The 14534-nt window shown below is 35.4% G+C and overlaps 2 protein-coding genes across 2 annotated transcripts in view; one reads left to right on the forward strand and one right to left on the reverse strand.

Annotated features, from left to right (window-relative positions):
• Positions 1-498: 498 nt before the first annotated feature.
• Positions 499-1403, forward strand: LOC117574789 (prolyl 4-hydroxylase subunit alpha-2). The gene is made up of 3 exons (XM_034258745.2): positions 499-672; positions 731-1030; positions 1091-1403. The coding sequence occupies exons 1-3, from the start codon at positions 503-505 to the stop codon at positions 1302-1304; spliced, it is 684 nt and encodes a 227-aa protein (XP_034114636.1). The 5' UTR covers positions 499-502; the 3' UTR covers positions 1305-1403.
• Positions 1404-3415: 2012 nt separating this feature from the next.
• LOC117574675 (lachesin) overlaps positions 3416-14534 on the reverse strand; it is a 68971-nt gene continuing 57852 nt past the window's right edge. Inside the window, exons 2-11 of the mRNA XM_034258581.2 lie at positions 8768-9231; positions 8567-8685; positions 8365-8465; positions 6716-6822; positions 6431-6604; positions 6229-6357; positions 5295-5493; positions 3820-3968; positions 3676-3735; positions 3416-3601 (exon numbers count right to left, since the gene is read on the reverse strand). Of these exons, the coding sequence (XP_034114472.1) occupies positions 3483-3601; positions 3676-3735; positions 3820-3968; positions 5295-5493; positions 6229-6357; positions 6431-6604; positions 6716-6822; positions 8365-8465; positions 8567-8685; positions 8768-8861 (1251 nt within the window). The 5' untranslated portion in view covers positions 8862-9231 and the 3' untranslated portion in view covers positions 3416-3482. The remainder of the gene's footprint in view (positions 3602-3675; positions 3736-3819; positions 3969-5294; positions 5494-6228; positions 6358-6430; positions 6605-6715; positions 6823-8364; positions 8466-8566; positions 8686-8767; positions 9232-14534) is intronic.

Raw genomic sequence — 14534 nt, forward strand, 5'->3', positions numbered from 1 at the left:
CATGAATGGTAGAATAAAATGCTGTTGTACTCAAAATGGCATAGTTGATAACAGTACCGGAATGTTGTGGCGACCTCTGGCGTCGTATTCTGTAAACAATAGTTTGTGGCGGTTGTTTTGAATTTTCAAAATGTTTTACTTCAGACAATAGGTTGTATAAAGTATTTTAAAGCATTGAAACAGTATTTTTATATTCATAATCATTGTTTTTAATAATTTGATTAGCAATTTATCATTGTACAAAAACAAATTAGTATTCTTTAAACATCAGTTACATTTTATTTACCGAAATAAGGAACATTAGCGTCTTTAGGAAATTAACCTGGCAGATATAATTTCTCTCTAGATTCTTCTTGCAAAGATACTTCTCCAACTCCGCAATGCTGATTATATTGCAGCGTAGGCAATCAATTAGTTAAGCTAATTTCAAGGCAAAGCCAGCTGGTTGTGGCTGTATATTAAGTTGAAGTTTAGTCATAATTCTAAGCAGTTAGTGTTCAGAATGCTTTTCCTCTGTACGTTGATATTTTCACTATTATATGTCGCAAGGTGCCAATTAGTTGCCACCTCGACACATGATATGCAGCGTGTGTTGGAAGGCGAAGATCATCTGCTCAACGATTTGCGCATGTACATCGATGTTGTAGCGCAGAAATTGAAACACATTCGCATGTAAGTTCAAGAAAAATGGAATAAAAATCAGGAATAAATTGATGACGAATGCCAACAGAATACTGAAAGATGCAGTGCAGCGGGAGCAGGAAGCGCTGCTTGATCCTCTTGGCTTCGTGTCGAATCCTTTGAATAGTTTCCCGTTGGTGCGAAGGATGCACAAGGATGTGCCTGCCCTGTACAACTATCTGAAACGCGAAGAGGGCGAAGATCTGCAGCAGATATCGGATTATAGATTGGAGATTATCGCTGCAGGGGATGTGAAGCACGCTGCCGAAGAATTGCTTCGCATACAGCGAATCCATGAGTTGGATGAACGGGACATGGCCAAAGGATTGCTACAAAACGAGAAATACAAGTTGTGTCTTGAACTGTAAATCATCTCGACCTTGGCTAACATTCTGTTCACGCTTTGCAGGGCCAAGTTGAACACACAGGATTGCATGTACTTGGGCAGACTTCTTAGTAAAAAAGGGGAGCAACAGCTGGCCACCAAATGGATGGAACTGGCATTGGAGCTGTACAATGAGACACCCGAAATCGTCTTGCAACAATTCGCCTTGAACCGCAGTTCCATTTTACAGGAAAGGAATCAGCTGCAGCTGCCACGGGCTCGATTGGATGAGCTTTAAAAAAGTGATGCCATATAATATATAATTTCTTAATTCCTTTGTTTTGTAATCTTTTTTTCTAGTACACTTTTCCCATGTGTCCCATTTAATAATAAAAATTTAAAGATTTAAACATAAATAGGAAAGGAAAAGTATAATAGCAATGTGATGATTTAAACATAATGATTTAGACTTCATTCTTGTAAATCATTATGTTTAAATCTTCACATTTCTATTATACTTTTCCTTTCTTATTTCTTTTTCTTAAACAAAGCATGTTTTTTTGCGGTTTTACTTAGTGTTTATCTTTATTTGCGACCTACAGATTTGTTTCTATTAATTAATTTTTTTATGAAGCTCTGAAATATCTAGAAAGAAGTCAAATATCTTTAATACGTAGCTGTATATTGGATTTTTATACCCGCTTCTCATAGGGTGGAAGGGTATTACCAAAGAAGGCATCTCCGACCCTATAAACTATATATATTCTTGATCACCGTCACCTCCGACACGATATTGTCATGTCCGTCGAATTTTGGTGCATATTATAACTACTAGAGTATTTAAGATTCCTTAAAATTGGTTTATTTTAGTATTTTTTGCGGTATATTATTCGGTATATTCTAACAATAAAACTGTATGTCAAATTACGCTTACTGCAATCGAATTTTCGCTGCTTCTGGCCGACAATCTGGTATATTTGTTAATCTTCGGTATATTTTGAATCACTATATCAATATACCAAATATAACCTTTTGGTATATTTTGTAGTACTTGTTGTTAGATTAATTTGGTATATTTTAAAGCTAATACGACACTGTTTAGCTTTTATTTGGTATATTTTGCTGTATTTGTCGGTATATTAATTTGGTATATTTTAAAGTTCATACCGCACTGTTTAGCTTTTATTTGGTATATTTTGTAGTATTTGTCGGTATATTAATTTGGTATATTTTAAAGTTAATACCACACGGTGTAGCTTTTAGTTGTTACATTTTGTAGTATTTGTCGGTATATTAATTTGGTATATTTTAAAGACAATACCGCACTGTTTAGCTTTTATTCACAGTGGGTGGCGGGTAACTCACAGTCGAGCACACTCTATTGTAGCTTCCTTACTTGTTTTATTCTGGTTTGAGCTAAGATAACAACTTTGAAAAAAAAAAACCAAAATCCTTCATACCTTTCAATGCTTTTTAAATTGATTGTTCATAGAGAATTGTTAGAGAACTTAAAAAATAGAGTTAGTCTACTCTTTAGCTTAATTTAATCTTAGCTCACTTTAAAAATTGCGTTAGTCTACTCTTTAGCTCCATCCAATCGTAGTTCAATTCAGTATACTTAATCTTCTCACATTAACTTTGGTTTAAATCCAACACTTAATAGGCAAACAATCGCCTTGCCACATTGTTGTTCAACGTAAGTTGATAACTTCGCTTCTGGCTTCCGCTCTCGTTTAATGCACAGTGAGCCTCTGTATATATTCCCCGATATATATAGTCAACCGATGTGCAGCTGGGCGGACTGACATCCTTTCTGAGTTCATCTGCCACAATGGGGCAAGAGCAGAGTGAGCTTGTGATAAACGCATGTTGCATGCCGCTTGTCCGGTGCTGCTGGGCACATGATGCAACAGAGCATCTGTCGGCATATAAGCAATTTAATTACCTTCTTTTTTCAATGCAATGCCTGCACAGTGGTTAAAAATCTATTGTAAATAAAATTTGAGGAAAAGAAAAACACTTTTTTTTTGGTTTTTTGCGATAATTTATTCAATAATTTTTCGTTAATTATATTTATGCACTATTTTATAGTATTTCGTGTTTAATTATATGCAATTTAACATTATGCGACATATTTTTTGTTTTTTATTTATTTTTTGGGGGCAGTTTGGCATTCGATTTGTGTTTTTTTGATATCTTTTCGACGTTCGACGGAGGGGAAACAACATTGATCGTGATACGTATGTAAATGATATATGTATTGTATGTACTATATATATATTTTTGTTTTTTCTTTTTGTGGCATTCACCTTGCATCGATATGGTTCAACAAAAGTTTTTTAGGGAAAAAGGGGAAAACTTGAGCGGGAGCTTAAGCTGGAGAGAATTGTTATTATATATTTTTGGTTTTTCATGGGAGACTGAGGGATAACACCTGTAGGAATACTTGATTGCCGGCTCTCGCTCAGTTTTGATATCACGCGTCCCACGGTGGCAACCGAAGTGGCAGCAACAGCAGCATCGACAACAGCAGCGAAAGCTGCCACGTGGTCGCTTCCCTGCTGGCGGCCAGATTGCGCGTCGCTTCCTCGAGACCTGCAATACAAAATTTCTCTCATTCTCTCTCTCTGTCTCTGTCTCGCATTCTCGCGAGATTTCTCGCCACTTACCGCCTATGTAATTTAGATGCTCATCGTTGCTCGACGAAGCGCCCGGATGTAGCTTGATTTCTGCAACAACAAAAAAAGCAAAGATACCGAAAGGGAATTGTTGTTGTTGTGGCTTGACTCGCTGCTGCGATTACGCATACGCACCGTATAGCCGCAGTGTGCCCTCGGCACGACCCAGCGAATTTGTGCTGACGCAGTGATAGGTGCCCACATCGGAGGCTGAAAAGGAACGCACCACAAGCAACATGACGCCGCGATAGCCATCGCGCTTCTCCGTTATCCCATATTTGGGTCTGCCGAAAGCCAACAAATGTTTATTTTATTTATTCAACATTTAAATGCCAGTCTAATAGCATTGCATAAATAACCGAAATTTTAAGTAATATTTATTTATTAGTTTAGGGAAGGTTTCACAATGTCAAGTTAACACTTATCACCTAAATAAAACCAAAAAAAAGCAAGTAAGAAAGTTGCTGTTGAGTGAGCTCGACTGTGAAATACCTGGTACTCATTGTGACCAAAAATAAAACAGATACGGTATTAATTTTTAAATATACCAAATTAATCTACTGAAAAAATACTGAAATATATCAAATGTTATAGTTTGTACATAAATATACTATGTGATTATGTTCTAAATTAATATACTGAAAACTACTAAAATATACCAATCGCTATATTTGGTGTATTAATACACTACTACAATAAAAATATACCATAGCGTGCGAAATATACCAGATTGTCAGCTAATGAAACAAAGACCTGTAGTCATTAGGCGTTTTTGCTCGTGCAAAAAGTATTTTGGTATATGAATATACTATTACATTGAAAGTATATCATATAAGATTTAACTATGAGATACCGGATATCAACACAGAGCTCTAATATATACCACATTAATATACTAAAATATACCGAAGGCAATATTTGGTACATAAATATACTAATTCATTATTTTCTTAAATTATTTCAAAATAATATACTGAAAAACTGCTAAAATATACTGAAGGCTCTATTTGGTATTTTCAATGTAATAGTATATACCAAATAAATATACTAATATATACCACATTAATATACTAAAATATACCAAAGGCAATATTTGGTACATGAATATACTAATTCATTAGATTCTTAAATTATTCCAAATTAATATACTGAAAAACTTCTAAAATACACAGAAGGCTATATTTGGTATATCAATATACTATTACATTGAAAATACCAAATTTTCAATTATATATAACTATTACTTATATACCTTTAACAATTTTTATCTGATCGCAATCAATTTTTTAAGAAATCATAAAGACTAAGGCCAAAAATTGCAAATCTAGCCTCAAAATTGTGCTTGTTATTCGATTTTCGGGACTTGGTAATGTAAACCAAAACATAAAAAACTGGTGCCCAGAGTTGCTTTATAACTTAACATAAAAAAGTTATAGTTTATAGTTTTGTTAAGTTTGATACATTGACGAAGCTGAAACGTTTTCATCTGGGCGATAAATTTAACCGAGCGATAACTATCGCCTTAACTTGAACATGAGAAACCAACCCAAATTATAAACAGTAAAAAATAAAGACAGAAAAAGAGATGAAGTGAACAATGTGTGACTTACCCATCGAGGAGCATTTCAGGACCCGGCGAGCCAGACTCGAGGCTCGCTGTTGAGACGCTGGCAAAACCATTCGAGGTGCGTGCGCCTTTCAGCCAGTAGGAGACGGGCGAGGGGGAAGCCTCCACTTGGCACTCTAGCTGCACATCGGAGCCCAGCGGTGTGCCCAACAGCTGGCTGGGTGCACGCACCATGGGCGCAACTGCAAAACACAGAAAAACATGTAAGAAAGCTACACTCGAGTGTGTTCGACTGTGAGATACCCGCTATCCATTTTGAGTAAAATCAAAATATTGCGGTATTATTTTCAAAATATACCAAAACAATATATCACAAAATGCTAAAGACATGTCAAATTGTATATTTGGTATATTGATGTAGTAGCACATTCAAGATGTACCATAGAGTGCAAAATATACCAGATTGTTAGCTAAAACATAAACATAGAAAGTTAACGATTTTTCCCATACTATTTCAAACAATTTATTTAACTTTTATCTGATCGCCACCAAATCAGGAATCACAATTCTTATAGTTATTATTGTATATATCCAAATGCATGACTCTAGCTTTAAAATTACGATTCTTATTCGATTTTTGTTGATTTTCGGGGGCGGACGTGGGCGTGGCAAAAATTTGAAACAAACTTGTTCTGCGATCAAACATAACAAATGCTATAACAAAAAATTATAGCTCTATCTCTTATAGAGTCTGAAATCTAGCTGTTCATACAAACGGACGGACAGACAGACGGACGGAAAGAAAGACATGGCTATATATTCTTTATAGAGTCGGAGATGCCTTCTTCTGCCTGTTGCAAACATTTTCTACTGGCACAAAGTTATAATACCCTTCAGCTCTATGGGTAGTGGGTATAAAAAGTGGCGGTTAGCAAACGTTGTGGAGTTGTGGTTGGCAATGCAGAAGCAACACTTACATTGCACACTGAGTGAGACGCGCTTGCTGACAGCCGGCGGCACATCGTTGGAGGCAATGCAGAGATAGGCGCCCATCTGACGACGCTCGAGTCGCAGCAGCCGCAGCGATGAGCCATTGTATGTCTCCACTGTGAATGAAAGAGAGAAAGAGTTTACTTTGTGTGTGGTGGTAAAGAGGAGTAAAAAGGGAGGTAAACTCACCTTTCATGAGCTCGCGACTGCCGGGTTTGCGTATGAGAATCATTTCGCCATCCTCGCGTCGCCAAATGACACGCGGCTGCGGATTGCCGGTGGCCTTACATGTGAGTGTCGCATCCTCGCCCTCCTGCACCGCCAAATCCGCCGACGACTCCTCGTTAATGATGTCCGGCGGCACTGCAAAACGCACACACACACAGAGCACACACAAATATCCCCCAGTTAATCTCCTTATTCACTCTCGCGCCTAGCTTGATTTCATTCATTATGCAACAACTCAACACATACCTTGGACATCGATGCAGCCGACCTGCTTCTTCATGGGACTCGTGTTGATCTGACACATGTAGCAACCTCGATCGCTTTCCCGCAGCTTGCTGATCTTTAGTTTCCAGCTAAGGGGAAGAGAAATTGTTTAAGATGAATGTTAGATATATAGATATATTATTTATGATAGATATTGATATTTTAAATTGAATATAAATATTGAAATCTTTAGCTTACAAATATATGATTTAAATTTCATTTAAAACTTTCCTGTCCTGTATTATTATAATAATATTTTTATTATTATTATTATTATATTGAAATAAGGAATCCTTATTGCAATGAGTTGAGCCAGAGCGACTGAAGCCTTCAGGCTATTATTATAAAATTGCACATTATGCTTTCAGTGATTGAGTACAAAATTATGTGGAAGAAGCGGTAGACTAATTAATTTCAGAAACCGTTGAAATATTTCTGAACCTGATAAATTGAAAAGCTCAACTTCTCAACAATAAAAATCACTGAAATGCAAAATGCAGGACTTCCTCTCTTAAGACTGGAATTGAAATTGGAGAGAGCTACATATAAACGAAAATCCTCAAATCCAGATAAAAACTTTAAAGGAATTTCGATGGATTACAGAATTTTCTAACCTTAATCTAGAATTTTTTGTCTTATTTTAAAAATTTAGCATTTTTAAGACAAATGTACTTATTTTTAAGAATTTTATCTTAAAGTGGTCTTATTTCAAGAATATAATTTTTAAGGCTAATGTTTTTAATTTTAGAGCTTGGTATTTTTTTAATGTAGAGAAAAACTAAAACTATCTAAGCAACAGGATTTAAGAACTTTAATACAATTCATAAAAAGTTAAGAAAGAAGATTAACATAAATCCTAATACTAGATTTCCTTTATAAAATAGGAATATTAACTTTCTTGACTAAGACTAAGAATAAATATAATAATAGGTTTTAAATTCACCTCAAACGAACAATTGTTGTAATTTTCTCTTTAATGTTAACCAAAACCTATGGATTTATTCTTTTATTAATAATCTTTTTGATTTCATGATGAGCTGAACACAATCCTATTTCAGAAATGATCAATATATAATTTCTTTTAGAATCTTGATTCAAGCACATTCATGTTTTTGGTTCCACTTTAAAATTAAAAGATCAGAATTTTGATTGAAGAACCTTCACTTTCTTGGCTCAATTTTAAACTGTATTGAAGATTGTTGTATTCTTGAATTGGAAAGTTTTTCTCTTTCTCTAAAATCTAAAATCATTCACTTCCTTTACAACTATAATTTCTTTAAGAATTTTGATTTAAGAACATTTCCTTTCTTAATTCAACTTCTTGAATATATTGATTGAAAATTGTATTCTTGACTTTGAAAAACGTTTTTCGACCTCTTTCTTTTTGAATTTTGATTTAAGAACATTCTTGTTATTTAAAATCTTTTGGTTGAGTATTATATTCTTGATATTTGAAGAATTTCTCTTCCTCTATGGTATTTCACTTGCTCTTCATCTGTAATTTTGAGGTGTTTTAGGTTCAACTTAAAGATGTTTATATTGCAAATTTTAATCTTTGATTTTGAAAGACTTCTCTCCGTCTGTAGTCATTCACTTCCTCTACACTCCCATCGAGGTTTCACTGTACTCACGTGTGCATGTCCTGGTGCATGACACTGATCCTGGCGTTGTGCGTCACGACGCGTCCTTGCAAGGCGAGGACCGTTTGATCCGAGGCACGAAGCCAACCCACCTGTTAAGAGATCGAAGTGGCAATTGGGAATTAGAGGAATAAGAGAAAGGTGACCAAGAGAGATAGAGGTGGAAGGTGGAAGGTGGTGGAGGATGACCTACTTTATTCTTGCCCAGATTGCGCACCGAGCAGGCGAGAACGGCCTCACGACCAGCCGGATACGTGACATTGTTGATGAAGCCAATAAACTCCGGATCCGGATCCAGCTGTGAATTTGACTCTGTGCGGCGCCGCACGTGGCCATTAGATTGAATTAGCATACACGTACAGTGGGGCAAATTGGCCATATTATGCACACTTACCATGATGTTGCTGACTCTGTGGCATGCCATTGCCGCTGCCACATTTGGCGGCCATTATCAAAATGATAAAGAGAGGGCCTAAATGCCACTCCATTTTGTTGCTATTGCTGCTGATTGTTGTCGTTGTTTCAATTGTTGTTGTTGTAGTTGTTGCTGTGGCTTGTTTTTTGCCGATTTGCAGCTGACGTTTGTTATTTGCTGCAGCTGTTGCCGCCGCTTGTTGTCGTTGCTATTTTATGGCTATTTTTTTGTGTTGCGACCGCCGCAATTTCTATTTGCATTTGAATTTTCGATTTTCTATTTCGATTTCGATTTCTTTTTGTATTTCGATTGCTATTTCTATTTGCCACTTTGTTGTTATTGTTGTTGTAGCTGTTGTTGTGGTTGTTGCTGTTGCTGTGCGTTGTTTGTGCCAATTGCTTTGATTTTACTGCAGCTGCATCAATCCCAAGTGCTGTTGACATCTGCAAGCAAACACAAATAGACCAACAAAAAAAATGTTTTTAGAGAGCCGCCTGTGAAAAACATAAAAAATTTGCTGCCAAACAAATTTATTTTACAGCATTTCACGCACTCGCACACACCACACACACACACACACACACATACACACACTTGCCACACATATGCACTCTTTCACATGGACAGCAACACCAAATGGTGTTCAGTTTAAGTGCTGCAGCTGCAACGCGTTGCAACAATAGAAATAAACAAGAGGGTGCTAAAGGGTAGAAAGACTTGTGATAGACTAAAGAGATATGCTGTAAACTGCATTACAGGAATTAAAATTACTCTTAATGTTAATGAACTTCTTTAATATATTTTTCGTATTTTTCAAATATTGTACAGCTGTGAACATTGAAATAGCAGTGCTTAAGGCATACGCGTTTAACAATAAAAAAAAGTATTATAAACGCAACTTCGAGACAAAATTTAGTTATAACAGCTTAATGTATTTATTTTTAAATAGTACATCCATTTTTCATTTTGGGTAACTCAATATTTTATCAAATATGTATGCATAATCCAAATATTTAAATTGAATATGACAATTCAAAAAAGCTTTTAAATAAATTAATCCTACTGACTGAATATTTTATATAACAAATTTAAATTAATTAAAAACTTTTCAATCTACAAATCACATATGATATTATTGTTTTCTTTCTTTCAACCTTTTTTTTTTTAAATGTAAAAAGTAATATTAACGAAACGAAAAACTTTTGCATGTTAGATTACTAAGTCTTGATGTATAAATAATTTTAAACTAGAGATCAGATTTCAATAAAAAAATATCTATATACTATAAATGTTAGTATTTAAATACTAAATATACTAGTGATTTCCGTAATTAAATGCATCATTTTTAAATACTAACATTTATAATACTACATTTTTAACTGTATACTAACATTTATAGTAAATACTACATTTTTAAATGCTAACATGTATAATGTTAGTATTTAAATACTAAATATACTGTAAATTTCCGTATTTAAATACTACATTCTTAAATACTAACATTTATAATACTAAATTTTTAACTACATACTAACATTTATAGTAAATACTAGAATTTTAAATACTAACGTTTATAGTATATCAATATTTTTTCTGAAATCTATTAGTTTTGTGCTAGCAACTTAATCTTGAGAACTAAAATAAATCGGAATGTTTGAAATATAAAAAGAAAAATATATAATTTTCATTTAAAGAAACCTTTTACTTTAACTTATCGTAATTCTAGCTTATTCGTTATTCAAAAAGAATAGATTACTTTAACTTATCTTTTCATTACATTCTCTCCTACAAATCTGTCATACCCGCTTTAACGTCTTTTAAATGAGTACAGGGTATAAGTAAGAGTGGGCAAGAGAGAGGGGAGAGAGAGAGAGCGAGAGAGGAGCAACGTTTGCTGGCTAACTTGATTATATGCGGCGCGGCGCAGTTTTACAATTTTACGCTGCCTGCTTTTAGGCGCGGCCAATATGGCTCCCTTCAGGCATCGCTCCCGACCTCGAACCCGCCAACCCTCCAACCCTGCATTCCTCAACCCGCCAACCCTCAACCCGACCTCGACCTCTTCGTTGTCGACCCGCGTTGGCAAATGCGAGGCGAAAGGCAAGTGTTGGCTCGCTATCTCGCGCAGTTTCTTCATCCGCAGCTCAAAGTAAAGGCAAATGCAATTTTGCAACACAAACACGAATTTATGGCCACCTTTTGCATCCTGCTGGCATGCCGGAAAAGCAGGAAAATACTCGTTTATATATGTATGTTTGTGTGTGTGTTTAAGAGAAGAAGAAGAAGAAAAAAGAAAGCGGCGAGTTTTCCGCGTCAGCAAAGCCAAAAGGTGCAAAATATGAATGTAAATATTAAAAAAGTTTCAAGACGCAGAAAACTAACGAGGTGTTCGCTCATTTGCTTTACCTTCCCCACCCACTGTGTTTATGTGTGTGTGTGCCACGCCCACGTAAAAGCCGCGCTGCAGTTTGACGCGTCTGTAATTTAATTTCTGTGTGAAATTGAGCACTCGGCTAATACTAAATTTGCACTAAAGCAGTTAGTAAGCTCTCTCTCTCTCTCTTCGCGTGTGCACTCCTTAAGGGAGAGAGAGAGAGTGGGGAAGAAAGAGGGAAGGGGGAAGGGAGAAGCAAACTTTTGACGAGGTGTCAATGCGTTTGCCTCTGGGCTTGAAATACGCGACGAATTCCCCCATCTCCAATTCGCTTAAGCGAAAAAGGCAACTTTCAGCTGCGAGAAGGAAATGCGATTTGCTTATTGAATTAGCTTCAGCGTCAGCTTTCAGCTTCAACTGCATTTGCACATAGAGAGCACAAGCGACAGCTGAGCCAGCGAACTGAGAACTGAGAAGTTGGAGTTGTTGACTTCTTCTCTCAATCGCATCAGCTGCCGCTGTTCTCTTCTCTCTTTCTATCAGCGAAAACCACAATTGATTTATTATATTGTGTTCACTTATTCAAATGCTGCTGGTTGGGGTAAAGAACTCTCAACTATCTTGATTTGAACTGCACACAATTGAATTGCTCGAGTTCCATTTAAGACTCTTAACTGCGGTCTATTCTTAGTTAAACAATGTTAAGTTCTGCTTTGGTGGGGATGAATGAAAAGAGCAGAAAGGCAGCAATTATTCACAATACATTTAAATAACAGAACGATTCTGACCGAAAGATGAGTATGGCTCACAAAAAGGGCTTTCTTAGATATACAAAATATAAGGATTTAAGATAGCAAAGTAGCTTTATGTTTTTCTTTCCTGCGACGCCATCAAGTACATATTTTTTTATCAGTATCAACAGCTGAGACGATGATGTATTTAACATTTGACGGTATTTATAATATCATATTCCAAATATGCATTTCTGTACAAACCAAATATACTTTTGGGTATATACCAATTCAGAATATACCAATATACTTTCCTGTATGTACCAAATTAGTATATACCAAATAAGTATATACCAAATATACTTTTCGGTATGTACCAAATCAGTATATACCAAATCAGTATATACCAAATATACTTTTCGGTATGTACCAAATCAGTATATACCAAATACAAGTTTCAGTATATAGCAAATATACATTCCATTATATACCAAATATACGTTTCAGTTAATACCATATATATCGGTATATTCATTTGATATATTTTACAACTATGTTTGAATACTAATAATAATTTCTTTGATCTCAGAGACTATAAGAGACTATAGAGCTATAATTGTATTTGACAAAACTTGTAATATCAATATACCAAATACGCACTTTGGTATTTTTCAGTATACATACACTATAAGCGGCGTTGTTATAACCGGATTCTACTGAAAATATGAAATATATTATATGTTATCAATATACCACATACACATCGGTGTTTTTCAGTATATATAAGAATATACCCAATATACATTTCGGTATTTTCGGTATATAGAAGAATATACCAAATATACAATAAATATCAAGTATTGGTTTCCATTCCATTTTCAATAAACCCATTTTATAAAAATATACCAAAAAATGTACCTCAAAAATACTAAAATATACCGAATTTTTTAGTTGGTATATCGATATTGTACTTCATTCTAAATATACCAAAAATATACCACAAAAATACTAAAATAAAATAAATATATATGAATATACCAAATATACATTTCAATATTTTGCAGTATTTATGTGAATATACCAAATATACCTTTTGGTATCTTTAGGTATATTTGTCCGTAAACTAATTTGGTATATTTTCAAGATAATACAGGTCTGTCTTACTTTTGTAGAGAACAGATAAAAAGCACACTTGAGTGTAGCTTTCTTAGATGTTTAAGTATAGAAAATATATAGATTAAAGATAGATAGTCAAGTTCAATTATTTTAGGAAATAACTCTGGATTTTTAGTTGACTCTAAAGTCAATCTAATAAATAGCGTAGACTCTTTAGCTTAAGGTGTATTTACAATTTAGTATATCTACCTACTCGTAGAAAGCTTCTTTTTAGCTGATTGCCCGCAACGCATTTGCTGGAAAATGTGTCCTTAACAATTGTGAATTGAAACACTTGTGCTTTTGAAAATAAGCTGCGATTGCTTTTAGCTTTTTTCTCTACTCAATTTTCATTCATTTCCATTCAATAGCTTGGCCATTTCCACACACTTTGAACTGCTTAAAGTAGAGAGAGAATGAAAACCTTGCAATTCCATTATCAAACATGGGAAGCTGATACCGATGCGATTTTCACGTGATATTCATTAGATCCGCTTGTCTGCCTCTAAAAAAATAACAAGCTCAGCAGCTCAGCGACTGTTGCGTCCGACTTACAAATACTATAGATACAATTTACCTTCATTCATTCGTTGCAACTTTTAGCTAGCGTTATTATTGATGTTCTACTTGTATTTATTTTTTAAACATTCCATTGGCCATAAAAAGCCAATGATAAGCGGCTTAGCGAGAAGAGAGAGAGAAATAAAGAAGCATAACGGAAAAAGTGCTTAACTGTAATTATACCTTACAGCAGTTAAACACGATGATGGATACGAGAGCGAACAACTTTTGGATACCTGCCGCATTGTTCTTGAAAAAAGTTGCAGCATTCATTGCGAAATGAAATGTAATGAAAATCTTTTGCTAAATTTTGCTCTGTTTAAACTTCAACTCATCGGGAAAACATTTCTCTATCTCTAGACCATTTTTTTTGTGCTCTGTGCTTTCTTGTTTTCGCGCTAGTTTTTCGCTGTGCGCGCTGTCAGTGAAAACAAATTTGCATCAGCACTTAAGAAAAGGGAATATTTAAGAAGGATACCGAAAAATGTGCCACAGCGCGCGAACATAAATAAATTTGCCATGTAAACAAAAAACAAGCTGCAAACGAAAAAAAAAAACAAGACTGCGCCAAACAAATGAAAAGAAGAAACTGCAAATCAGCGCAGTTTGCTGCAAGGTAAACCAACAGCTGGCCCAGAAAGTGAAAGAGTGAGAGAGAGAGAGATAGAGAGAGAGAGACAGAGAGAGAGAGAGAAGTAGAAGGAATGTCATGATGCAATGAGGCAAAGTGGCAGCTCAGCCAGCGGCGACAGCGAAAGGAGCAGCGACAAAAGCCGTTTGAAGTGCGCCCAGAATAACAACAACAACGACAACAACAACATGGGCGAAAACAGCAAGTGCAACATGCCACGCAGCGGCAGCAACACTTGAGCTATGAACCGGAGTCAGCTGCAAGTGCCAACGCCAACGTCAATCTCTCAACTGG

The sequence above is a fragment of the Drosophila albomicans genome, chromosome 2R (assembly GCF_009650485.2).
Source record: "Drosophila albomicans strain 15112-1751.03 chromosome 2R, ASM965048v2, whole genome shotgun sequence".
In the NCBI taxonomy this organism is placed as follows: Eukaryota; Metazoa; Arthropoda; class Insecta; order Diptera; family Drosophilidae; genus Drosophila; species Drosophila albomicans.

Bases quoted from the DNA above. Each gene is read 5' to 3' on its own strand.
- LOC117574789 (XM_034258745.2), top strand. From the start codon at position 503: ATGCTTTTCCTCTGTACGTTGATATTTTCACTATTATATGTCGCAAGG. The intron at 673-730 runs GTAAGTTCAAGA...GAATGCCAACAG, and splicing joins AAATTGAAACACATTCGCAT to AATACTGAAAGATGCAGTGC. The intron at 1,031-1,090 runs GTTGTGTCTTGA...CACGCTTTGCAG, and splicing joins CTACAAAACGAGAAATACAA to GGCCAAGTTGAACACACAGG.